Below are 27,816 nucleotides of genomic sequence, written 5' to 3'. Positions count from 1 at the left end.
GACTAAAATTTTTGCTATCAAAAAGCACAGAAAACAAGGAAAGCTGCACAGCACTTTTGTCCGATATCTCTACTTCGCAGTGTATACAAACTTTTGGAAAGAATGACCTTAAACCAAATACAAGACAAAATTTATTATGTGGTGCCATCTGACAAGCTGGATTTAGAACTTTTAGAAACTGCTGTGAACAAGTGCTCTTCTTGACTACTCACACAGAAACTGGCAACCAGAAGAAACTCAAGGCTGGAGTAGTTTTCACTGACCTGTCAGCAGCTTAAGACAAAACTCTAAAGAAGAGAAGATGGCACGTACATAATGATGGCTTGCCTCAAGACTCCGTTCTTGCTCCAGTGTTACTCAATCTCTACTTTGCAGGCCTATCGAACTTGACACTCCAGAAATTCCAGTACGCAGATGACCTTGTAACTTCATACCAGAGTGAGGATCTAACTGACTGTGAAGAACACCTAAAAAACAATCTCTCTAAACTGTGTGAATATTTTAAAACTTGGAGACTTAGACTTAATGTTTCTAAAACACAAGTCTTTTCCACCTCTATAATCATCTAGCACCAGCAGACCAACCCACGGTTTGGCTCTCTTGGCAGTCAAATCCAATCATAAACAAAACTACCTTCGTGTCACATTAGAAAAAGTGCTGAAATATCATAAACACCTTTCTAACACAGTTCAGAAGGTAGAGACATGAGTAAATCTCCTGAGAAAGCTGGCAGGTAATACATTGAGGCATCAGTTCCCCATCGGGCATCCCTTGTTTTGGTACTCTCTGCCGCAGAATACTACACACTAGTTTGGCTCCATAGTGCTCATACAAAGAAGGATGACATTCATTAGAATGCAATTATAAGAATCATTAGTGGCACAGTCAGATCTACACCTATATGCTGGCTACCAATACCATCAAACATCTGTCCAGATCACCTCTGTCGAAAGGCAGCTCTCTACAACTTTTGCCAGCAAGTTTCTGAAAATGAACCAGTCACTCTCCACAAAGATTTACCCTCACTGCCTAGAAAACATCTCAAATACAGAAGACCAGCATATGAAGGAGTCCAAATGCTCTCCACTAGTTTCAGTTGGGATGCTGAATATCAAGCCACAAAAGACTGGAATCATGAACTTACTGACAACCCAAATGTTAAATGTTACAGATTGGAGAAGGTATGTGCCAGTATAACAGGCACAAGTGGAGCTTTTGCACTGACACTGTGTGACAGGTGAGGTAAAGACAACAAGCCACACTGCAAATGTGTGACATAACAGGTGTTCCCCTGCCGGTATTAAGAGTCTACATTAAGCATTCGATGAAGCACTCCACTTTTGGGTCTTCCGGCACACATGTATAATCTGGGCAATTTAATGTTTATATTGTGTAAAAAGTTGCATGTGTGTATTTTTTGTTTTAATATGTCAAGAATTTGTTATTGTAGCTGACGCATATGATAAGTAACTGATAAGTTCCCCGTCAAAAGGGTACATGGCTTAAAAATGTCTGGACACACAAAACTTTATAGTATTGATAGTTTATAAGCCAACAGCATAAGATATTTTAAATTTCATCAGGCAGTCAGGGAATGAAAAGATGGTGCCTAATGCTGTAATTGAATTTATAAGCCCCAAAAATTGTATAACACTTGCACAGAAATACGTCTGACATTCAAGATTTCCAGCATTTATTACAGCAGTTTTAAAGTGGCCCGGCGCGCTTTGGGTAAAAGAAAAGAAGGGGGGGGGGGGGGGGATGCAAAATTACATCTCTCTCAACAGAAGATAAAAGATTAAATTATGGAAAACCCATGTGGTCATATTCCATCATATTTCGGACGTGTATTCACCAGTAAAACACAAAAAACACATGTGGTCATAGCAACAAAGACTTCAAAATTTTGTGATGACGCCTTTCACCTTAAAAACATTTGTGGAAAAAGGTATTTGTACCCATGAAGTCAACAGGAGAGTTCAATTCATATCTTTATTAGTCGTTGACCACTTACAGCAGAATAGGTTTAGATATTAACAAACAATTAATAAAAACTTTTACAGAAAAGTTGATGTTCTTGCACTGTAATTCCACTTTTTTCAAAATATTATTAAAAACTAACTATTACAGTGTTTATTTCAAATAGTTCTGTTTTTGTAGAGTTGGTGTTTCAATAACCAGTCATGAATCTTACTCCGAACTTATTTCTGGGCGAAAAAAGAAGCAGATTTTAGGAGTCCATTAAAAAAATTTTAAACATGTTATTTAGTGCAAGTTTCTGGTCTTTGTCTTGGTATGTGAAAGCGCCGTTTACCTCTAGTGTTGTGATAGCGTATCTTGCCTCTGATGTTGAACCCACCCAAGCTGCTTTTAACACAAGAGCAATTCTGTATAAATGGATAGCTTTACAACAGTCAGCATCCTGAGCTTGATAAACAAGGTTCAGCAGTATTCTTATTACTCAAGTTTTCTCATTATTCAGAGTACTGTTTTTTCCTTTTCTTCACAAATTACTGACATACCAGCATGCTGCAGGAGATGTGCAACTAGAAAAGGCCAAAATATGCCATCTTCAGATACTCATTAGTGACTGCAGCGGTCAGTTTCCACATGAGATAGCACACTCGAGCTATTCACTTGCAGGCATGGCTAATATGTAACCTCATGTTTAATTTGGAATCAATGTGAAAATCAATATCTCAATAATTGTTTATTTACGTAAGATAACCGGTCTCACCTTTATGCCGGCCATCTTCAGATCTAAAGCACCATATCGCTGCAGCTGCTGGTGCACAGAACAGTTGCGTGAAATCTTAGTTGTTTACTGCTGAGCAGTGTCTTAGATCTGAAGACAGCCAGCATAAAGGCTGAAAGGGCCATTATTTTTAAATAAATAATTACTGCAATTTTGACTGTTTTATTAACTGATAATTTATAATGTATTGCTGACATACCTCCAAATCAATGTGAAAGCCTAACAGTTCACTAGTTCACTGTTTTACATTCTGCAGTTTTGTTAACCTCAACGGGGGGGAAAAAAAAGGTCAAACTTGGTGCACACCTCTAGGCAGCATAAGGATAAAAGCTCAAAAAACACTCATTCTCCAGTGTTCATGCTCATTCTCTATAGCCTCTGCCTTACCACGTTTCCCACTCTCCCACTAAGCATTGAAGGTGGAACCTCACGCAAAAAGTCGCTGCTGTTAGCGCTTCAATTAGACCAACAGAGTGCTAAAAATAATCAATGATTTTTATGGCTGATACTAAGTAATGAATTCATTACTGACAGCTGTGAAGACGTGATCATGATCTTAGTAATCAACTCAAACAATTCATCACAATGTGGAAAATTTGTACCTTATGAACAAATACAAAGTCAGCGCCACTCTCAAAATTCAGGTCTCCCCCATCTTGAAATATTTCTAAGCATCGATATAAGATGATTGAAAGATAATAGATACTGAAGTTGTCAATGAACATTGATTCAATGACAGTCAATTAACTCATGTAGCATTAGACTATAACTTAGTACCAATTTGCAAACAATTATGGAGGTTCTCAAAATATGTCGGTCATGATTTTAAAACATAATGGTCTATAGGCATAAATAATTTCTGCACTGAAAGCATGTTTGAGGCACCTGTTGCAGGTAATAGGTCAAAGGTTGTTTGTGGTGTCAGTGTAGCATACCTCTAAAAACAGTATTTATGTTAAAGGAGTTCTTTGGCGCTTGACAGAATATTATAAAGATAATGAAAATGATACTCTTCCTTCACATTCTGCAGCAACATTTTATTTTTTTCACTACAATGTTTTGCAACTTGCTAATAGCCTAAAGTACAAACTAGTTGGTGACAAAATAATGCAGAATACTAAAAAACACGTTTCCTTTTTGTTCTTAATATGGAAGTGTTTACAAAGATGTATAAAATACAAATCCCCATTCAGCCATACAGAGAGAGAGAGAGAGAGAGAGAGAGAGAGAGAGAGAGAGAGATTTCATTTTCTGGAAATCTCAATACTGACATTAGGATTACAACAATGCAAACACACTTGTCCCTAGTACACACAATATGTTTTATGCAAATAAGCTAACAATAAATGGATAAAGAGAAATATTCAATAATAGTCACTGACTTTGACTAGTGACGCAGGAAATGTGAGAAATGTCATAAAGAACATGGCAAATACGATGCGATATAAGAGGCAGATTTTTCACACAGGCTATGCTACAGATAAGTCTGTCACCACAACCAGGTATTTTTGATTTCACATTCACTAGCTTTGCCAACTCTCAATCAAACCGTGAAAATATTCACCAAAATATGTCATCACAACAGCCATTAACATTATGATCTATGTTAACAGCAGCCATGTCTGATGAGGACAAAGTGAAACTGTCTGGCAGTGTATAATGTGAGCTAGCCAACTGGACTGGCAAAAAGACCAGCCACTGCATGCCATAAGTCACTTAGTGTTGCCTATGTCAAAGTTCTACAGTGAACTCTGTGTACCACAATGTGACAAATGTACAATTTTTCAAACTGTTTCAAGTTCACCATTTTGACATTGCATGTATCTGCTGCTGCTGACCTGTTGCAAGGAGTTGGATGGTCAAACTTTTTCTCAAAACTTGCCTACCTCAACTTATGACAAACTTATCTGTTCAAATGTTTGTAACATCACTTTTGTTTCACAGATTTGAACCAAGTTTCCTGTGGAAATAAATGTTGAGTGCTGCTTCTCCTGCTTACAGATGACCTTATGAACTGATTAACCCAGCCATTATAGGACGACAAACAGTAAGCAACCACAGGGTAACCTAGTAACAACGGTCCTAAATAAATATGCCTTCAGCTGCCACAAGCATGTAATAAAAAAAACAATAAATCTATGTGGCATGAAGTCAACATTTAGGGTCTAGTGCAGCAGGGGATACAACCCGTCGGCTTTGGACAATGACGTCACAAGTCGCCAGATAGCAGTTTACCATTTTCGCTTTTGCTGTTATGTTTCAGTTTCGTTTTTTTTACTGATTGCTTAATAAAGTGGATCTGTTTATTCTATCTCGTGAGATTTTTTTTTTTTTAAAGCCAAAAAACACTTATCAGCCACTGAAGGGAGCTACAACACTAAGAAGAATCGCTTCGCGATTGGCGACTTGTGACGTCAATGTCCAAAGCCGACGGGTTGTATCCCCTGCTGCACTAGTCCCAACATTTATAATAATCATAAAAATAAAAATATCAAACATACTGAGTTGTTGATTATCCACAACATGTAATGCGTTTTCAGTAGAGGTACAGAAAGTGTTCAGTATGTTGCCTTCTGAAGTGTACAATCCTTATCACCAGAAAAATTCTCACTGCTCTTAAACTGCAAATTCTATATGCAGTTATTAACTTATTTGAGACTGATATCACAGAGTGGAATGGATAATGTGTATATATCTAAACCAGATAGTCTTGTTACATTATGTCTACATGTACTACTCTTAATTTAAGCAGTTGGGATTACCACTTTCAAATGATTAAATCATAATATTAAATGCCTATTTTTCTTAGTTATCAAGCTACAGACTAATCTTATGTTTCACACAGTAACTATTATTTGTTCTACACATAACATAGAGAATGCTTCTAATCTTGATTGTTTTTAGCTGCACACTGGCAACATTCAGGAGCAATACATTGTGGGCAACACATAGTCAACAGTCTCCATTCCACAAGTTGTCATGTCTACACATGTCTAGTACTCACAGTTCACCAAGTGCAGTGAAAAACTTGTTACTAAAGATAACTAACATATTGGCAAACCTAGTCATTATTAAAAGCATGTCTTGCAATTGGGTCAATAAGAAATAAAAAGAAAATAATGTAATACACGTAAATCAGTTTCCATCAATGATAAAATGCTGTTGATTACTGGCACATGTTTTATTATTATATTTCTCTTATTTAGATGAAGAATAGTTTGGCTTCAGAAGGGGGCAAAGGCACAAGAGCTGCTGTTGGACTGTTACGAATAAATGGGGAAAGATACCTCGAAACAGGTACAGTAGGGAAGTTTGTGTAATTTTTGCTGACTTGGAAGAAGTCTTCAATTGAGTTTAGTGGAATAAACTTTAGATGTCTTGAAGATCAGAATTAACTGGAAAGAGAGCAGTCAAATAAGTAGTTTATATAGAATATAATGAATAAAGTAAGAATATGAGACAACGGAAGGATTTAAAATTGAGAAGAAGGTTAGACATTGCTGTTGTCTTTCATCTACTCTGTTTAACACCAATTTAGATGATTTAGTTAAAAACTGGTTTAAAAAAATATGTTTGCAATAGGAGAAAGGATAATCAAAAGTATAGGATTTCTTGATGAAGTGGCAAAGGTAATAACAATATGTCAAAAGAACTTAACACCAACCGTAAGCAATAGGGAATTAAGATAAATGTGGAGAAGACTAAGGTGGTGATTTTTAACGGCAGTCAAGGAAGATAAAAGTGAGAATCTGTGCCGAGTTAGAAAAAGTTGATAACTGTAGGTACCTAGGCTGCAAAATAACCAATAACATAATACACAGTCCTAATCAAGAAATAAAAACCAGGGCACATTTTACAGAAGAAATGTTGTACAGGAAGAGTGGTATTTGCTCAGTCCATTGAATAAACATTTATAGAAAAGAGTAATGAAGTGTTGCCCTGTATGGTACTGAAAAAGGGACATGGTGATGGAGACAAGAGAAATACTTACAGGCTTTTGAGACGAGAAGCAGGAGAAGAAAGGAAGAGGTGATCAGATAAAATAGGAATAACGATGTGGTGTTACACATAATGAATGAGGAAAAAGACACACACTGAGAAGGAACCGCATAATTAAGGATGCACTAGAGAGAATAGTGATAGGGAAGATGACTAGTGGAAGAAGAAAAACATAATTGATGATATCTAGAAAAATGCATCACACACAACTACAAAATGGATGGTACAAAAACAGGATTCGAGAATTCTCAACTTGCAGTGATGGAGATGTCTAATTGGCAGAACACACATCATCACACTCAAAAGTCACCATCATCACGACCACCATCATTTTTCTATTCTAATGTATGCAGTAAACTCTTAATTTGATCTACTCCTAAATTTATCCAAACAATACTAATTAAGGTTCTGTAATAGTCCTAAAGATATAACTAACCTTTTGCTGTTGTGGCGACTATCATATCCAATAACAACACTATTCATTGCAGCAGGTGACTGTTTTGTTACCTCTTCCAAATAAGATGTAAATCCTTGTGTCGTCTGTATAATGACTAAATCATTCATTTGAGCATAACCGGCCCCCATTCGTCCTCGCAAGCCGGCTGTTCCAAATTCAAGGCGATTTAATAAAATATCTGACAACTTTTCATAATTACCAGATGCACAGAGTGACTTGATCTCCTGGGTAGTGCCTTCATTCTATCATCAAAAATATGAAGATACATTTAATTTCTATTTATTCTTTATGGAATCTGACATTTATAAAAACGAGTGTTTACCTTGTCCCATTCAAACCATTCGTCAATTTTCTCCTGTAACTTGCTGTCGACCTTCTGCATGTTTCCCTTTCCGTTCTTCCAGTTCTCAATCAATCTTTCTCGTGCTAAAACAATCAGATATTTTACTTTGAGTACAATATACTAGAAAAGCGTAAATGGTATGTCAACGGAGGAAATAATTATAATTAGAATAAATATCTAAAGAGATGTAAATCTTCAATAATGAACACATACATTGTTTGCAAACGCACTTAGCTCACTAGAACTCAGTGCTATACGTCACACGCAAAGAATTTTTGGCAAGATCTTTCGCTGGTATCAAGGAGGATATGTATCTTTAATTGCATGTGCTAAATAGAGTACACTCTCCGACAGAGACAAATAAACGAAAGTACGAAACGTAAACTTCAACTGTTAACCCTGATACTGATACCAACGAATGGATCAGCTGATAATTATCTATGGCGAAGTCACAGCTGCGGAAAGCAATGCGTTGAGTTTTTTAGGCGATGGGAGGTTAAGAAAATCCGATATGACGCATTTGCAATGAGAAAATAGGAGATAGTAGAGCTATATTGAATAATCATGCGGGTGAAGAATAGCTGAACAAGCCGTGTTAGGGACGACAGCAGAGTACGTTCCCTTCCAATTCAGAAATTTTGACAAATACTTTTTATATTAATACGAAGACGTCAGTATGATGGTGTTTGTGTAACGCTTAAGGTAAGTGGAGGCTTCTGTGAAAGTAGGTGACAAGTCAACGCCCCTTTTCTTGGGCATTTAACTCAGTAACCTTACGCTTGTTTTATTAAAATTTGTAAACAATGTACTGCGAGATAGTACAGTAAAGCAAGTAATGATAAGGTCGAAATTTATTGTATTGTCATATTATTTTCAGCCTGTAAACACTAAAATATTTCACCACGAGCCCCTTACGATAATATCTGGTGCGATACTGTATGCGTTCAGCATACTCCAGCTTAAATAATGAGCATGTTCTTGTCGTGTTGAGTTTATAGTTCGTAAGTTCGCGGGCGAATGAGTTGGATAACCATTTCAGTAGTGAAATAGATTGTTTTGTTTAGCTAAAACTGATATAGTTAAACCGTGTTAAATAATACTCATTTTACTGTCACATTGACGAAGATACAGGATTTATATTGTTTCACGGAAATGCTAAAAAATTGTTGTGAGTAAAAACGACAACTTTAGCTCTAGGTAGAAAATGTGGTTAACACGTTGTCGAAAGTTTCACGTATTAAACAATACAGCGTGAATTTAGCTGCATTATAAATGAAGGCAGGGTCATTACACTGACGGCAATCATAATGGTTCAGCTCATAGTTGTTGGCAGCTTTGTATAACTTTTTAACAGACGTGTTGCTGCAGGAAGATCGTCATTCTGTTATCAGTTTATTTTTAGCTTCTAAGTCAAACCAAAATCTTTTCAAGGACGAGGCTTGAAAAGATAACGCTATTCATGTGTATACATTTTCAAAATGTTGCAACTTTTTCCTATATTTGTGACCTGCACGTAATATACATTTTCAGACAAGGCCCATCGATAGCAAATTTTATTAGAATGACACAGTCAGGAAATTGCATTTTCTGTTTAAGTGCACTATTTCATTGTCGTGCCATATATTTTTATTCTTTTTTTTATCAAATCGCCCTCTTTACGTCCAGTATGCCCGCTTTCTCAGTAGGAATGGACCACAAACGTCTCAGTCCGTCAGCTTGTAACGTCTTCATTGTACTTATAAAATTCGTCCAACTACAGTATTACTGCAGACAAATACTGTGGTACAGATCTACTAACGGTATTCATTTACCTTTAATTATCGTATTCAGTTTCTCTTCTTGACTGTTAAAAACACATGTAAAAGTTGTCATCAATGTATTAAATTTAGAGAAAGTAAAAACGTATCAGTGTCAATGCATTATTCACAGAGAGGGGATTACAAAGCCTTTGGTCTCTCTGGTTTGTGGCTGTTTTCTGCGTTTTGTTGCTCTTCCGTCTGCTAGAGACATCAACCAGCTTTGTTAAAGTGAGAAAGGTTTTTATCTGAAAGTATTAAATGTAAAATATTAGCCTGTATGAATTTGTATCCCCAACAAAGCGGCAGTAATGAAACTGGCTACTCCGCAATTGCTCCCGCTTTTTCTGTCATTCCTTCTAGCTCTATTGTGGCACTGGTTTACTCTCTGTTCTGATTCCAGTTGTCTTATGTCTGTCTTTCTCAGGAACCATTGTGCTGGGATGTCTGCATGAAAATTTTTTGCTCTAAATTAATTGTTCTTATTGTGCTACATCTGTACTCTGCAAATCACCATGAGGTGCATGGCAGAGGGTCTGTCCCATTGTACCGGTTTTTAGAGTTCCTGCCTCTTCCATTCACATATGGATGCGGGAAGAATGTTTGAATGCCGCTATGCCTGCAGTAAGTATTCTAATCTTATCCTCACGACCCCTGTATGCAGCCTATGATATGTAGGGGGTTGTAGTATAAATCACTTACAGCTGGTTCTTGAAACCTTGTTAATAGGCTTTCTTCGAATAGTTTGTGTCTGTCTTCAAGGGCCTGACAGTTCAGTTCCTTCACTATCTTTGTGACACTCTCCCACCAATTAAACAAACCTCTGACCATTTGTGCTGCCCTTCTGTGCATACGTTCAACATCCCCTGTTACTCCTATCTGGTATGGGTCCCGCACACTTGAGCCATATTCTAGAACCAGTCACGTGAGTGATTTGTAAGCAATCTATTCTGTAGACTGATTGCACTTACCCAGTATTCTATCAATAAACCAAAGTCTACCACCTGCTTTACCCATGACTGAACTTAAGTGATAATTCCGTTTCATACCCCTATAATGTGTTGCAACCAGTTATTTGTATGATTTGGTTGATTCCAACAGTAATTAATTGATATTATAATCATAGGATACTAAATTTTTTCGTTTTGTTAAGTGCAAAGTTTTACATTTCTGAACATTCAGAAGAAGTTGCCAATCTCTGCACGACATTGAAATCTTATCAAGATCTGACTGAATATTTCTGCAGTTTCTCTCAAATAATATTTCATTGTAGATAACTGCATCATCTGCAAAAACATGGTGTTACTATTAATATTGTCTTCAAAGCCATAAATATACAACATGAACAGCAAGGTTCCCAACACTCTTCCCTGGCATACACCCAAAGTTACTTCTACATCTGACGATTACTCTCCATCCAAGATAACAGGCTGTGTCCACCCTACCAAAAATCCCTCAATCCAGTCACAAATTTCACTTGATACTCCATATGATCATACTTTCGACTATAAGTGTATGTGCGGTACTGAGTCAATTACTCTTCATAAATCAAGAAATACTGCATCTATCTGGTTGCCTTGATTCAAAGCTTTCAGTATGTCATGCGAGAAAAGTGCAAATCAGGTTTCACGTGATCAATGTTTTCGAAATTCGTGCTGGTTGGCATTGTGGGGGGTCATACTGTTCAGGATACCTCATTATGTTTCAACTTGGAATACGTTCTGTGATTCCTCAATAAATCATTGTCAAAGATACTGTGTGGTAGTTTTGTGGATCAATTCTACTATCCTTCTTGTAGATGTGTATGACGTGCCTTTTTTCAAGAACTGGGCACAGTTTTTTGTTTGAGAGAACAATGATAGATTATAGTTAAAAGAGGGGGTAACTGAGCCGGAAATCAGTGGATGAGTAGGAAGAACAAACATGTAATGTTCGGATACAATATTACTAGTGTCCAGCTAGACAGTCAAGTTGTTTAAATATCTGGGCATAACATTGCAAAGTGATACGAGGTGGAATGAGCAACACGGAGATTCCATATTTCTAGATGTCCAGAAAGCATTTGATACAGTGCCCCGTTGCAGGCCATTAACACAGTTACAAACACCTGGAATAAGTTCACAGAGTATGACTTGGTTGATTCCAACAGTGAGTCATTGACATTATACTCGTAGGACACTATGTTTTTTGTTTTGTTTTCTAAAGTGCAAAATTTTACATTTCTGAACATTTAGAGCAAGCTGCCAATCTCTGTGTGACGTTGAGTGGCTCAAAGACTTTGTAAATGGTAAAACTCAGTATCAATAAAATTCTTGTGGGTTTGGGATCGCATTGTGAACTATAAAATTCTGACATTTCGATGACTATTGCAAGGTGCCTTCCTCAAGGTGTATTGCTAATTGCTGAATGGGCACTAGTCTGATTACTCATATACTATGGAGGAGTGCTGTCATTGTATATGAGGGTGAGGAGGAATGGTATTAGGTTGTAGTACTTTTGAAAGAAAAGCATGTCTCGGGTTGGGATCTGATGGTCAGTTTCGACGTGAAGTCTTTATTCACGAATGTACCCGTGAACATTTTAGAGGAATGCATGGCACCTGATATCTGTGAGCTAGTGCACCACTGTTTGATAAGCACCAATTTCAGGTGGAAAGGGGCTTTTTATGAGCAAACGGATGGTGTAGCTATGGGTTCCCCTTTATCGTCTGTTGCATTGGACATTTTTATGCAAGCACTTGAATAAACAGCACTGCAGTCCGCTCCATTATGCCCAGAATGATGGCAATGATATGTTGATGACACCTTCGTCATCTGGACACACTGAGAAGAAGAGCTTCGGAATTTCCACCAACATCTCAGTCAGCAGCACAGCAGAATTCACAGCACCATGGAGATAGAAAAGAACGGGTTATTGCATTTTTTCAATGTGTAAGTTTACCGTAAGGCTGATGGGAAGCTTGGACACAGAGTTTATAGAAAGACCACCAACACGGACAGGTACCTGCATGCATCCTCCCACCACCATCCTACACAAAAGAAATCGGCTCTTCAAACTTTAAGAGAGCCTACAGGGTCAGCAGTGAACACAATCTCAACGCTGAGCTACAGAACCTCAGGTCTATTTATGGAGCTAATGGCTAAGACATGAGGATCATACAAAAAACTATGGTGCCAGAGGAGGAGGGCAATAGGGAAATGCAGAACAAAGCATGGAACACTGTCCTGCTATCATATGTGCAAGGGATGACTGAACATCTGTGCAAAATTCTCCGTTGAGCAAGTATTAAGGCAATTTTTTGTAGCAACAACAAAGTAAAAGAGGTTCTCGGTTCGATGAAAAATACGATTGACAAGTTTCATGTTGCCGGAGTTTATGAAATCAGGTGTGAACGTGGACTGCTGTATGTAGGTGAGACTGGGCCTCCGATAAGCACAAGGTTATCTGAACATGAGATATATCCGTATCAAACAATACAACAAATCAATGGTGCCAGAACACCAGGAACAGTGCAGGATGAAGATTCAATCTGAAGACACCTGCGTACTGGCAAAACAGCTGTTTAGCTTGAGGAGGAAGATCAGAGAAGCTATAGAAATAGTCAAGCAACCCGACAACATGAATAGAGAAGACGGGTACTGACTCCCAGTATCTTGGCTGTCAGCAGTGACATCTTTGTAGAACAGCAGCTCTCGCAGAGCAACAGGTGTGCAGTAGGCCACAGTGGTGTGGGTACACAGTGTGTTGACATACCCTAGTCGATACTAGGCAGTTAGTAAACAGTGCTAAGCTGCAGTAGCCACTCATTTTCCTACATGCAAGCAATAAAGGAAACTTCAATGGAAAACACCTATTTCCGCCAATGGCAACACGTAATGCAAAGACCAATAAAAGAACATCTAATACCCTTTCTGCTCACCCTCATATCCAATGACACCAATCCTCCTTAGTATATAAGTAATCAAACTAGTGCCCATTCAGCAGTTAGCAAACACCCTGAAGAAGTTGTTGTTGTTGTGGTCTTCAATCCTGAGACTGGTTTGATGCAGCTCTCCATGCTACTCTATCCTGTGCAAGCTTCTTCATCTCCCAGTACTTACTGCAACCTACGTCCTTCTGAATCTGCTTAGTGTATTCATCTCTTAGTCTCCCTCTATAATTTTTACCCTCCACACTGCCCTCCAATGCTAGATTTGTGATCCCTTGATGCCTCAGAACATGTCCTACCAACCGATCCCTTCTTCTTTTTAAGTTGTGCCACAAACTCCTCTTCTCCCCAATTCTGTTCAATACCTCCTCATTAGTTATGTGATCTACCCATCTAATCTTCATCATTCTTCTGTAGCACCACATTTCGAAAGCTCATTTTCTCTTCTTGTCCAAACTATTTATCGTCCATGTTTCACTTCCATACATGGCTACACTCCATACAAATACTTTCAGAAACGACTTCCTGACACTTAAATCTATACTCGATGTTAACAAATTTCTCTTCTTCAGAAACGCTTTTCTTGCCATTGCCAGTCTACATTTTATATCCTCTCTACTTTGACCATCATCAGTTATTTTGCTCCCCAAATAGCAAAACTCATTTACTACTTTAAAAGTCTCATTTCCTAATCTAATTCCCTCAGCATCACCCGACTTAATTTGACTACATTCCATTATCCTTGTTTTGATTTTGTTGATGTTCATCTTATATCCTCCTTTCAAGACAATGTCCATTCCATTCAACTGCTCTTCCAAGTCCTTTGCTGTCTCTGACAGAATTACAATGTCATCGGCGAACCTCAAAGTTTTTATTTCTTCTCCATGGATTTTAATTCCTACTCCGAATTTTTCTTTTGTTTGCTTTACTGCTTGCTCAATATACAGATTGAATAACATCGGGGATAGGCTACAACCCTATCTCACTCCCTTCCCAACCGCTGCTTCCCTTTCATGTCCCTCGACTCTTATAACTGCCATCTGGTTTATGTACAAATTGTAAATAGCCTTTCGCTCCCTGTATTTTACCCCTGCCACCTTTAGAATTTGAAAGAGAGTATTCCAGTCAACATTGTCAAAAGCTTTCTCTAAGTCTACAAATGCTAGAAACGTAGGTTTGCCTTTCCTTAATCTTTCTTCTAAGATAAGTCGTAAGGTCAGTGTTGCCTCACATGTTCCAATATTTCTATGGAATCCAAACTGATCTTCCCCAAGGTTGGCTTTGTCTGTAAAGAATTCGCATTAGTATTTTGCAGCTGTGGCTTATTAAACTGATTGTTTGGTAATTTTCACATCTGTCAACACCTACTTTCTTTGGAATTGGAATTATTATATTCTTCTTGAAGTCTGAGGGTATTTTGCCTGTCTCATACATCTTGCTCACTAGATGGTAGAGTTTTGTCAGGACTGGCTCTCCCAAGAAGGCGTCTTGCAATAGTTGCCGAAACGTAGGAATTTTATAGTTGACAATGCAGTCGCCACTCCCACCATGCACTGGTGCTGCTTCTCGCAGTGTGGTTTCAGTTCTTTGAGACTGCAGACGTGTGTTCAAGTTGCGTTTTCATGTGTGTGTGTGTGTGTGTGTGTGTGTGTGTGTGTGTGTGTGTGTGTGTGTGTGTACTGCTAACAAAGGCCTTAATGGCCAAAAGCTATAATTGTGTGAGTCTTTTTGTTGTGCCTTTCGCAACTCAGCATCTCCGCTATATGGTGAGTAGCAACTTCCATTCTCTGGTATGGTGTCTATACAAGTTATAAATAGCCTTTTTCTCCGTGTGTTTTACCCCTGCTACCTTTAGAATTAGGAGGAGTGTATTCCAGTCAACTTGTCAAAAGCTTCCTCTAAGTCTGTAAATACCATAAACTGAGGTTTGCTTTTCCTTAACCTATCCTCTAAGAGAAGTTATAGGTTCAGTATTGCCTCACTCGTTCTACATTTCTCTAGAATCCAAACTGATCTTCGCTGAGGTTGACTTCTACCAGATTTGCAATTCGTCTGTAAAGAATTCATGTTAGTATTTTGCAACCATCATTTTTAATCTGATAGTTCAGTGATATCACATCTATCAGCACCTGCTTTCTTTGGAGTTGGAATTATTACATTCTTCTTGAAGTCAGGGTATTTCACTTGTTTCATATGTCTTGCACATCAGATGGAATAGTTTTGTCATTTCTGGTTCTCTCAAGGCTGTCAGTAGTTCACATGGGATGTCGTCTGCTCCATGGGCCTTGTTTCAACTTAGGTCTTTCAGTATTCTGCGAAAAATCTTTTTGGACTATCATATCTCCCATCTCATCTTCATCTACACACACAAGAAAATGTTTTGCATCACCCCAGTTCCCAGAACACTTGAAGATAGACATTGACTGTGGATATTGTATCACTGTCACAGTACCTTTCACTGTTCAAAGACATCACTAAACCCACCCCATGGATTAAACAACCATGCGCCTATTAGACAGAGGTGGTCCGACAGCCGATCAGTTCCAGTCATTTCACCAGAAAGGAGGTACAAGGCTCGTGTCATCTTTTGTTCAGCCATGCCTAGATGGTCAGTACCGCGGTTCGGTCATGTCCGCATTGTTACTTTGTGCTAGAAAGGGCTCTCAACAAGGGAAGTGTCCAGGTGTCTCGGAGTGAACCAAAGCAATGTTGTCCGGACATGGAGGAGATACAGAGAGACAGACAGGAACTGTTGATGACATGCCTCGCTCAGGCCACCCGAGAGCTACTACTGCAGTGGATGACCGCTACCTACAGATTATGGCTTGGAGAAACCTTGGCAGCAAGGCCACCATATTGAATAATGCTTTTTGTGCAGCCACAGGACGTCATGTTATGACTCAAACTGTGTGCAATAGGCTGCATGGTGCCCAACTTCACTCCCGACATCCATAGCGAGGTCCATCTTGGCAAACACGACACCATGCAGTGCATTACAGATGTGCCCAACAACATGCCTAAAGGACTGCTCAGGATTGTCATTAGGTTCTCTTCAACGATGAATGTCGCATATGCCTTCAGCTGGACAATCGTCGGAGATGTGTTTGGAGGCAACCTGGTCAGGCTGAATGCCTTAGACACACTGTCCCGTGAGTGCAGCAAGGTGGAGGTTCCCTGCTGTTTTAGGGTGGCATTATGTGGGGCCGAAGTACGCCGCTGGTGGTCATGGAAGGTGCCATAACAGCTGTATGATACGTGAATGCCATCCTCCGACCGATAGTGCAACCATATCGGCAGCATATTGGCGAGGCATTTGTCTCCATGGACGACAGTTCACATCCCCATCGTGCACATCTTGTAAATGACCTCCTTCAGGATAACGACATCGCTTGACTAGAGTGGCCAACATGTTCTCCAGACATGAACCCCATTGAACATGCCTGGGATAGATTGAAAAGGGCTGTTTATGGACGACGTGACCCACCAACCACTCTGGGGGATCTACGTCGAATCGCCTTTGAGAAGTGGGACAGTCAGGGCCAACAGTGCCTTCATGAACTTGTGCATAGGATAATACGATAGATACTGGTGTGCATCAATGCAAGAGGACGTGCTACTGGGTATTACAGGTACCAGTGTGTACAGCAATCCGGACCACCACCCCAGAAGGTCTCACTGTATGGTGGTACAACATGCAATGTGTCATTTTCGTGAGAAATAAAAAGGTTGGGAATGATGTTTGTGTGTTCTGGAAGCCTCGGAATGAGGTGATGCAAAACTCTTAGTGATGTGTGTATGTCCTTTTCCCTTTCTATAATACTACCTCTCAAGTTCCTCTCCCTTGTATAGACACTCTGTGTACTCTTCCACCTTTCAGCTTTCCCTTCTTTACTTAGTACTGGTTTTCCATGTGAGATCTAGATATTCATACAGCTGCTTCTCTTTTCTCCAAAGGCCTAGCTGTAACTTTCCTGTAGGCGGATCTATCTTTCCCTAGTGAAACATTCTTCTGAATCCTTACATTTGTCCTCTAGCCATTTCTGCTTATTTTGCACTTCCTGTCAATCTCATCTTTTAGACATTTGTATTCTACTTTGCCTGTTTATTTACTCAGTTTTTATATTTTCCCCTTTTATTAGTTAAATTGTGTATCTTATGTGACCTACAAGGATCGCTGTTAGGCCTTGTCTTTTTACCTATTTGATTTTCTGCAGCCTTCACTATTTCATCTCTCAAAGCTAGCCATTCGTCTCCTACTGTATTCCTTTCCCCTGTTCTAGTCAGTATTGCCTAAAGTTTCCTCTGAAACTCTCAAAAACTTATCATTCTTTCAGCTTATCCTGGTTCCTTCTCCTTAATTTCCTACTCTTTTCCAATTTCTTCAATCTTATTATGCAGTTCATAAAAAATAAATTGTGATCAGAGCTCACATCTGCCTCTGTAAATGTCTTACTTGTTCCATAGATAAAATTCACAATACAGGTTATGATGTGGAATCTGTCAACAGAAGAAATGTACAGGGCTATTACAAATGATTGAAGCGATTTCATAATTTCACTGTAGCTCCATTCATTGACATATGGTCGCGACACACTACAGATACGTAGAAAAACTCATAAAGTTTTGTTCGGCTGAAGCCCCACTTCAGGTTTCTGCCGCCAGAGCGCTCGAGAGCGCAGTGAGACAAAATGGCGACAGGAGCCGAGAAAGCGTATGTCGTGCTTGAAATGCACTCACATCAGTCAGTCATAACAGTGCAACGACACTTCAGGACGAAGTTCAACAAAGATCCATCAACTGCTAACTCCATTCGGCGATGGTATGCGCAGTTTAAATCTTCTGGATGCCTCTGTAAGGGGAAATCAACGGGTCGGCCTGCAGTGAGCGAAGAAACGGTTGAATGTGTGCGGGCAAGTTTCACGCGTAGCCCGCGGAAGTCTACGAATAAAGCAAGCAGGGAGCTAAACGTACCACAGCCGACGGTTTGGAAAATCTTACGGAAAAGACTAAAGCAGAAACCTTACCGTTTACAATTGCTACAAGCCCTGACACCCGATGACAAAGTCAAACGCTTTGAATTTTCGGCGCGGTTGCTACAGCTCATGGAAGAGGATGCTTCAGTGCGAAACTTGTTTTCAGTGATGAAGCAACATTTTTTCTTAATGGTGAAGTGAACAGACACGATGTGCGAATCTGGGCAGTAGAGAATCCTCACGCATTCGTGCAGCAAATTCGCAGTTCACCAAAAGTTAAAGTGTTTTGTGCAATCTCACGGTTTAAAGTTTACGACCCCTTTTTCTTCTGAGAAAAAAACGTTACAGGACACGTGTATCTGGACATGCTGGAAAATTGGCTCATGCCACAGATGGAGACCGACAGTGCCGACTTCATCTTTCAACAGGATGGTGCTCCACTGCACTTCCATCATGATGTTCGGCATTTCTTAAACAGGAGATTGGAAAACCGATGGATCAGTCGTGGTGGAGATCATGATCAGCAATTCATGTCATGGCCTCCACGCTCTCCCGACTTAACCCCATGCGATTTCTTTCTGTGGGGTTATGTGAAAGATTCAGTGTTTAAACCTCCTCTACCAAGAAACGTGCCAGAACTGCGAGCTTGCATCAACGATGCTTTCGAACTCATTGATGGGGACATGCTGCGCCGAGTGTGGGAGGAACTTGATTATCAGCTTGATGTCTGCCGAATCACTAAAGGGCACATATCGAACATTTGTGAATGCCTAAAAAAACTTTTTGAGTTTTTGTATGTGTGTGCAAAGCATTGTGAAAATATCTCAAATAATAAAGTTATTGTAGAGCTGTGAAATCGCTTCAGTCATTTGTAATAACCCTGTATAACTCTTATATGGAATTAAGCATTAGGGGTGACCTGTATGTAATAGAACTAGCAGTTACATACACAAGTTTGAGTTTTCTGGAGGTCCTGTTATGGCATGATCAGCCCTGTGTTAGCACTGCTGTGTGCCATGTAACATTGAGTTGGGGGTCATTCCATGTAATCACAGGGGTGGCGGGATAAGACCACCTCAGAAATTAGTCATTTTTGGTGCGCGGATACTTACATGTTTTAATAATAAAACTACCAAACAGCACTGTCGTAACTCTAACCAAACACACCTTTGAAGGCCCAAGGGTGTGTATCTGGTCGTTGATCAGGTACCAATTTCACAATTACTGCTCAGTAATGAGTCGCTCTACAGACCTCAGTTTTTGTTTGTGCCTAGTATTTAGGCCACTAAGTTGGTGTAATGTATAAAAAGTAGGATACATCATTTAGATTTTTTATAAAAATATTGCTTTAAATTTCTGTTTTTTTACGTAGCCTGTATCCAGACACACATTGGTCCATGTAAGTTAACAGTTACAGTGATTCCTGTTCACAACACCTCTGCTAAAATTCGTGTCCGTATATTATCTGCAATGTTTGTAATAATCCTTTAATAATGATGTATCTTGACTGTATCTTGGCAATAATTTGGGCAGTGTATTGGCAAGCATCCCCTTCACTGGAATTTGTTTTACTATAACTGCAGCTGAGCCATCTCTTCTGAAATAAAATTATGTTAGATGTGAGTGTTTTTGGTTTATAGATATCAGTGTGTTTGGATTGAGTTCAAAGGGTTTGGCTTCTTGCAAGAACATAATTTTGTTTTATTCCACAAACATGTGTCCTCAGTGATTTTTAATTCACTATTATTGTTTACTACGAGAGGAACAGAGTTTAAATTCCATTATGATGTATTCACTTGTTTTGCATAAATTGATTGCACCTTTGTTATCGCAAAAAACTGAAATTGGTTCACTTTCCAGAATTGGAACTGAATGAGGGGACACAATTGGTGAGACATTAGACTTGCATTCATCCGGAAGGTGGACCACATCTCCATCTGACAATATAGGTCTAGGCTTTCTTTTGTTTCCCAGAATCACTTGAGGCAGATACTGGAATCATTCTGTTGAAAGGTCATGGTAAATTTCCTTTCTCAATCTGAGCTTGTATCCCATCTTTAATAGTCTCATAGTTGATGGGATGTTGAACCTAATTTACCGTTTTCCAGGAAGAAATTTATCCTTCTAATCTTGGTAGCCAGTGTGCCTTTGATACAATGAAGTGAAACTCATATTCATCTTCACTAGGTGAGAGAGCCAGTGTAGCAGTTAAATTTATGATGTTCATTGTCACAAATATTTGACCTTTTTTCAGATTATGTTATGAATTATGAAGATGTTACAATTTGGTCGTGAGCTGGTGAACTCAACGTATGTGAAAGCTAAAATATCTGTCTGTGGTGATAGACAGATCTGTATCTGAACCCGAGGCCTGGGTTTTGTTGGAAAGTAACAGTTTTATTCACAAAAGTTAATTTATCAATATATATTTGACTGTTTCTTCTAAATGTGTGTCAAATTGTAAGGTCATTGTTAGATTGGGACTTAGTAGCACAGCTACAGTCATATTAATAATCTTAGTTGTCAAACTATTTGCCTCTTTCTTCCAAGTGTGTTAAGATTTCAGAGTTTGTGAGATAATGATGTGAGAATATGACAGTCTTAAAAATACATCATTTCTTTGCTGCTCTCTCATTGGCTGACACACAATGTTTCCTACCCATCATAACTGAAGAAAGCTGACGACATTGCTATCCAAATCACGTAGGCATGCCACTGGCCCAGATCCAGACTTTCATCAATCCTACTTGTCAGTCATTAATTCTAACTTTGCCTGATATGACTTGCCTTGGTTTTTTTGGGGCAAATTTTTACAGTGTGATAATACTTACTACAGTTATTAACTCCTCAGTCTCTCGGGTAAATTATATGCAAAACTTCTTGTTATCTCCTGTTTCACTTGAAGAATTGCGTCACTTTTTAGTGAGTGGCAGCATGTTTTAACCTTCACTTCCTGCTAGAACTTAGTCTTAATTGTCATTGGTTATTGGCATGTGTGAGTTTCCTAGGTCCATGCGTGTCGGTTTGTAGTCATCAGATATCCTTTCCAGTAAGATCCATTCTATTCACTCATTTTTCAGTTTGAAGTTCATAGTGTTTAACATATTAGAAGTGGGTGTCTTTTTGGAGACACATTCTCAACTGGTGAACAGTTCACCATTTGATTTTTGAGCAGTGTCTTCACCCAACTCATTCTTCTATGAAGTCTTCAGTCACTATATATATCTGTTTTAATTTTCCTTATGCTTGCTTTGGAGTTTTGTTGCTCACTAGGTGTATCTAAATACCTGGATCAAGGAAAAGTATTATTTTTGCTCTAGATAATCAAGATGGCTAGATCAGGTGAACAAGTCTGAATCTTATCTTCAAAAACACTTTTTATACTTCCAGTGACTTTATAATTACAATAAGTAATCATGCAGATCTTATGCATTCTTTTGTGAACAGTATTGCCTTCTGTTCCATTCATTTTATGACTCATGACGAAATATTGTCGATGGATATTTTCTGTTACTGTACTTGTTAAAAGCATTTAATTGTGCAGTTCACAATATTACAGAGAAACTAAAATATTATGTTGCTTGAAATCTTGGTGGTAATTGGTTTTCACCCTATCTAAATAAAGGAATGCAGAGAGTCATATTAAGAAAACCAGTGTATGTATGCATGGTACCTTCAGAATGAGGATCATTTACTACAGGTGTATAATAGGAATCAATGTTGAGTCTGTTGTTCTTTTTGTTGTGTGTAAAAGATCTGGAATCTTAAATAATTCATGTGATGATGATACAAGTATTGTCATCAGACCTAATGGAGGAACTTCCACAGTGGAAAATATAAATAAAATTTTCTTGAGAATTAATAACTCCTCTGAAAATGGGCTGTCATAGAACTTAGATAAAACAGATATATGCGACTATAAAGTGCATAAGATCTAAGTACATTACTAGAAAAAAATGCTTAAAGGAAAACCAAAAATGAACAAGAATATTGTAAATTGTAGGGATAGGAGCCATACTGTCATACCAGAAATCTTGCTGGTAACTTATAAACTACTCACCAAGTGGTGGCAAAACACACAAGACTGTTGTGATTGGCAAGCTTTTGGAGCCAGTGGCTCTTTCTTCAGGCAGAGGGGTTGAAGGGGAAGGAAGAAGGGTGAAAGAAAATGACTGGAGAGGTCTAGGAAAAAGGGGTAGATTTCGGGAAAGTCACCCAGAACTGCAGGTCAGGAAAGACTTACCGTATGAGATGAAAAGGAAAGACTGATTGTTGGGGACTGCATCGGATGGGACTTGAAAACCTGAGAGCTTAAAGGTGGAAGACAGGGTAATATGCAGACAGAGATTATTGTTGAAACATCATGCTGTTAATAACAGTGAAAAGCTAAGTGCATTGTATGCAACAGAGGTAAGAAGGGGGCAGTAAAAAATATATGGGAAAGATGACGAAAGGTGTAGAAAACTAAAATGGAGTGAAGCAAAGAGTAGTTTCAGTGAAGAGATGCTGAGATGGAAGAAATGAAGATGAATTAAGGTCAGGTGGGTGGAGAGAACCAAGGACATGTTGTAGTGCCAGTTCCCACCTGCGGAGTTCTGAGAAACTGGTGTCTGGGGGAAGACTCCAGATGGTTCATGTGGTGAAACAGGCACCAAGGTCACGAATGTCATGTTGTAGAGCATGTTCTGCAACAGGATGTTGCGAGTTGCTAGTACGAGGGCCGTTCAGAAAGTAACCTCTGGTTGATTTAAAAAAATACACCAAGTTAAATAAAAATATTTTAATATATACATCTTACAACTACATCTTTGCACTATTTTTCTACATAGTCTCCATAGCGATTGAGGCACTTATCATATCTCTTCACAAGCTTTGAAATTCCTTCTGCATAAAAATCACCCGCTTGTGCCTGGAGCCAGCCTGTGACCGCATCTTTGAGCTCTTCGTCGTCATCAAACCGCTGTGACCCGAGCCATTTCTTCAAATGCATGAAGAGGTGATAATCACTTGGGGCCAGGTCTGGGCTGTAAGGTGGATGGTTGATAACGTCCCACTTGAAGGACTCAAGAAGGGCCGTTGTTCTGCGAGCAGAGTGAGGACGGGCATTATCGTGCAAAAAAACGATACCGGAAGTCAGCATACCACGGCGTTTGTTCTGTATAGCCCGTCGTAACTTTTTTATTGTTTCACAGTACACGTCTTGATTAATGGTCGTACCACGTTCCATGAATTCAACCAACAACTCCCCTTTGGCATCCCAAAACACCGTTGCCATCAGTTTTCTGGCAGAAAAATCTTGCGAGGCTTTTCTTGGTTTGGTAGGCGAATTTGAATGTGCCCACATCTTTGATTGTTCTTTTGTCTCAGGGTTCACGTACTTAATCCAGGTTTCGTCACCGGTCATGATTCTGTTTAACAATGGTTCTCCTTCGTCCTCATAACGTGACAGAAAGTCTAATGCAGAGGCCATTCTTTTAGTTTTGTGGTGGTCGGTAAGAATTTTGGGCACCCATCGTGCACAGAACTTACGGTAACCCAATCTTGCTGTCACTATCTCGTACAAGAGAGTCTTAGAAATCTGTGGAAAACCAGTAGACAACTCCGACATTGAGAAACGTCGATTTTCACGAACTTTTGCATCAACTGTCTGAACGAGTTCGTCAGTCACCAATGATGGTCTACCACTCCTCTCTTCATCATGAACGTTTTCTCGTCCACTTTTAAATAAACGTACCCATTCACGGACAACTCCTTCACTCATAACTCTTGGTCCGTACACGGCACAAAGCTCACGATGAATAGCTGCTGCAGAATATCCTTTGGCTGTAAAAAACCTTATGACAGCACACACTTCACATTTGGTGGGGTTTTCTATTGCAGCACACATTTCAAACTGCCACAAAAACTAAACTAGCGCAGGTACGACGTTCACTCGACCACGGCTTGATGCCGACTGACCTGTTGAGTGCGTGAACGCACAGATGGCGTCGCTACTCCCCCCACAACCTGCACTGTGACCAATCGGAGGTTACTTTCTGAACCGCCCTCGTATATACCCTCTGCCTATGCCTATTCATCCTAACTGATAATTTGGTGGTCGTCATGCCAATGTAGAAGGATGAACAGTGTTTACATGATAGCTGGTATATGACATGTGTCATCTTGCTGGTGGCTCTCCCTTTGATGGTATATGTTCTGCAAATTACAGGGCTATTACATGTGGTGGTAGGAGGATGCATAGGGCAAGTCTTGCAATGGGGACAGTCACAGGGGTAGGGTAGGAAGATAGGTGCAGAAGGGACATAGGGTCTGACAAGAATATTGCAGAGATTGGGAGGGCGACGGAAAGCTATTCAAGGAGTGGTTGCCAAAATTTCAGACAGAATTGATCTCATTTCAGGGCATGATTTTACGAAGTAATGGCCCTGTCGAAGTAGCTGATTAACACATTCCAGACTAGGATAATACTGAGCCATGAAAGGCATGCTCCAAAGCTGTTTTGTGGAGGGATCAGCAGTACCAGAATTGGATGTGATGGCCTGGGAAATCTGCCTTTATAACTAGGCTGGTGTGGTAATTATTTTATTTTATGTGTGGGTTCTGCTGCCACTTGGTGAGTAGATTTTTTATCAATCCAATTAAATAATTTTATCAGTAATTTGATTGTTTTCACTGTAGATTTTTTATCAATCCAATTAAATAATTTTATCAGTAATTGATTGTTTTCATTGTAATAAGAGTGCAGAGAGTCTGTTATAGCCCAAAGAAACATGATTTATGGAACAAAGTACTTTACAGAGCCAATGTAATATACAATGAAGTACATGTTGCAAGTAGCACTGAACACATTGGATGGACAAGAGTAATACAGGTTAAGAATAGGCTGAGCACTTGTTTGTGATTGCTTGGAGAATACTGTTTCTTTGGCAGCTTACCAGAGTGTGCAAGGGGGCAAACCTGGGTGACCTCTATTAGCGGGCCTGTGAAATAGATGTGCAAAAAAAAACCATTGGTAACATGGAAAACAAGAACGGAACTCACAAGGTGCTGAAATTGCTAATCATGGAAAACACCCATGACGGCGATGATCTCCATTTCATAGCCCAATGGCGGTGGTAGCTGTGATGAGGGGGTCAGTTTGCAGTACTCCCCCCCCCCCCTCGTGGGAGGCTATAGCACAGGATGGAGATCAACTTCTCCATAGCAACATTCTCTTTGTGGTCCGGGGTTGGTGCTGGAAGCATTGGGGACATCATCAGTGCAGGACCCAGCTAATGGAGATGCTGGTGGTTGCGGGGTCAGGTGCAGCGGGGGCTGCTCCAGCAACAGCAGTCAAGGAGTAAGGGCAGAGACAGGGACCCCAGCCAGTGACTCCCACTGCAGCATGAAGCGGACCATATGCGACACATGAACAGGCAGTGAGAGTGAGGGAGAAAGTGGGCTCTCTGGAACAGATACTGCTGTGCACAGCCACAACTGGTTGAAGTGATGGGACATGAACCCATCAGGAGTGCAGACAACAGACAGGTGCTAGCCCTGGCGACACTCAATGACAGCAGAGACCCAGTCAATCCATAAAAAAGAAGACATGACTAAGTACGTGATCTGAGGCAACCGCCGATGTTATTGTAGCACTAATGATGGGAAAACCACCAACCGTGTCCTGGTTCTCAATGTCTGAATACGAGGGTGAGTCAAATGAAAACCTTAAATGTTTTTTAAAATATGATTTACTGTGCAGACATGGTACAAAGCTGTATCACTTTTCAACATAATCTCCCCACGCTCAATGCAAGTCCTCCAGCGCCTTCAAAGTGCATAAACGCCTTTAGAAAGAAATTCTTTTGGTAGTCCGCACAACCACTCATGCACCGCGTGGCATACCTCTTCATCAGAACGGAACTTCTTTCCTCCCATTGCACCTTTGAGTGGTCCAAACATATGGAAATCACTTGGGGCAAGGTCTGGCTAGTATGGTGGATGAGGAAGACACTCAACATGCAGGTCTGTGATTGTTGCAACTGTTGTACGGGCAGTGTGGGGCCTTGCATTGCCATGTTGCAAAAGGACACCTGCTGACAGCAATCCACGTCGCTTTGATTTGATTGCAGGCCACAGATGATTTTTTAGGAGATCTGTGTATGATGCACTGGTGACAGTGGTCCCTCTAGGCATGTAATGCTCCAAAATGATGCCCTTTTTGTCCCAAAAGAGAGTCAGCATAATCTTCCCTGCTGATGGTTCTGTTCGAAACTTCTTTGGTTTTGGTGATGAGTAATGGCACCATTCCTTGCTCGCTCTCTTCGTTTCCAGTTGGTGGAAGTGAACCCAGGTTTCATGCCCAGTAACGATTCTTGCAAGGAAGCCATCACCTTCTCGTTCAAAGTGCCGAAGAAGTTCTTCACAAGCATCAACAAGCCGTTCTCTCACTTCAAGAGTCAGCTGCTGTGGCACCCATCTTGCAGACACTTTGTGAAACTCGAGCACATCATGGACAATGTGGTGTGCTGACCCATGATTAATCTGTAAACATGCTGCAATGTCATTCAGTATCACTTGGCAGTTTTCCTTCACTATAGCTTCAACTGCTGCAATGTTCTGTGGAGTCACAACTCATTGTGCCTGACCTGGACGAGGAGCATCTTCCACTGAAGTTACGCCATTTGCAAACTTCCTACTCCATTCGTAGACTTGCCGCTGTGACAAACATGCATCACAGTACTGAACCTTCATTCGTTAATGAATTTCAATAGGTTTCACACCTTCACACTATGCAAAAACTGAATAACCGAACGCTGTTCTTCCCTGGTGCAAGCCACAAGTGGGACAGCCATTTTTATACTGATACTGCAATGGTATGTGTGCATCTGCACTATGCTGCCACCTACAGGCTATTCTGCATAGTGTTTGTAGCACGCTTACCAACTTACACTATAACGGCGTGAAATTTCGATTTGTTATTACAAATTTAAGGTTTTCATTTGACTCACCCTCATAGAAACAAAGCAACTTGTCCTGATTGAATGCCGGATCCAGCCTGATCAGAAGGTAAGATAAGGCACTGATGTTGGCTTGTTCCACCATTGGCTGGTAATGGACCTAACAATTATAACAGGAGAGGAAGAAAACCCACTATTGCACACGATGTGCTGCCTTGTCCGGCATGGGAGCTGATGGGTTAAAAACAGCAACCAACGGCTTGTTAGCCTTAATTAAATGGAACTTAGAACCATGCAAGAAGACATGAAATTTCTTGAGGGTGAACACAATTATTAAAGACTCCTTTCCAATCTGAGAAACCGCTGCCTAGTGGGGGTTGAAGTCTTAGAAGCGTAAACAGTAGGTCATTCTGACCCGTCCACTTATTCGTGTGTCAACACTGCGCCAAGACCTTGCTAAGAGTCATCTGTAGCCAACACTAGATGCTGACCTGGCTGAGAAGCGGTCAGACACGGGGCAGGTTGAAGCTTAGATTTAAGCAAAGGGAATGCTCAGCCTCAAGCTGGGGACCAGAAGAAAAGGCACATTTTTATGCAAAAGCACTTGTAGGGTGTGAGCGACAGAG

At 40.0% G+C, this 27,816-nt stretch overlaps 2 protein-coding genes across 10 annotated transcripts in view; one reads left to right on the top strand and one right to left on the bottom strand.

Moving 5' to 3' along the window:
* Positions 1 to 7,929, bottom strand: part of LOC126416403 (phosphopentomutase) — a 136,367-nt gene extending 128,438 nt beyond the window's left edge. Inside the window, exons 1-3 of one of the 2 annotated variants that reach the window (XM_050084099.1) lie at positions 7,768 to 7,929; positions 7,534 to 7,637; positions 7,191 to 7,453 (exon numbers count right to left, since the gene is read on the bottom strand). In XM_050084099.1, the coding sequence (XP_049940056.1) occupies positions 7,191 to 7,453; positions 7,534 to 7,593 (323 nt within the window). In that variant the 5' untranslated portion in view covers positions 7,594 to 7,637; positions 7,768 to 7,929. The remainder of the gene's footprint in view (positions 1 to 7,190; positions 7,454 to 7,533; positions 7,638 to 7,767) is intronic. The other variant, XM_050084100.1, reaches the window with a different exon arrangement.
* A 57-nt stretch (positions 7,930 to 7,986) lies between these two features.
* The window catches only part of LOC126416404 (START domain-containing protein 10-like), a 139,358-nt gene continuing 119,528 nt past the window's right edge, over positions 7,987 to 27,816 (top strand). For 2 of the 8 annotated variants that reach the window (XM_050084102.1, XM_050084103.1), the window contains exons 1-2: positions 9,227 to 9,353; positions 9,484 to 9,581. In XM_050084102.1, the coding sequence (XP_049940059.1) occupies positions 9,242 to 9,353; positions 9,484 to 9,581 (210 nt within the window). In that variant the 5' untranslated portion in view covers positions 9,227 to 9,241. The other 6 variants (XM_050084106.1, XM_050084108.1, XM_050084111.1 and 3 more) reach the window with 6 other exon arrangements.

This window comes from Schistocerca serialis, chromosome 8, assembly GCF_023864345.2.
Source record: "Schistocerca serialis cubense isolate TAMUIC-IGC-003099 chromosome 8, iqSchSeri2.2, whole genome shotgun sequence".
NCBI classification, from domain to species: domain Eukaryota; kingdom Metazoa; phylum Arthropoda; class Insecta; order Orthoptera; family Acrididae; genus Schistocerca; species Schistocerca serialis.
Note: the sequence above shows the minus strand (reverse complement) of the source record. Positions and strands in the feature narration are given on the sequence as shown.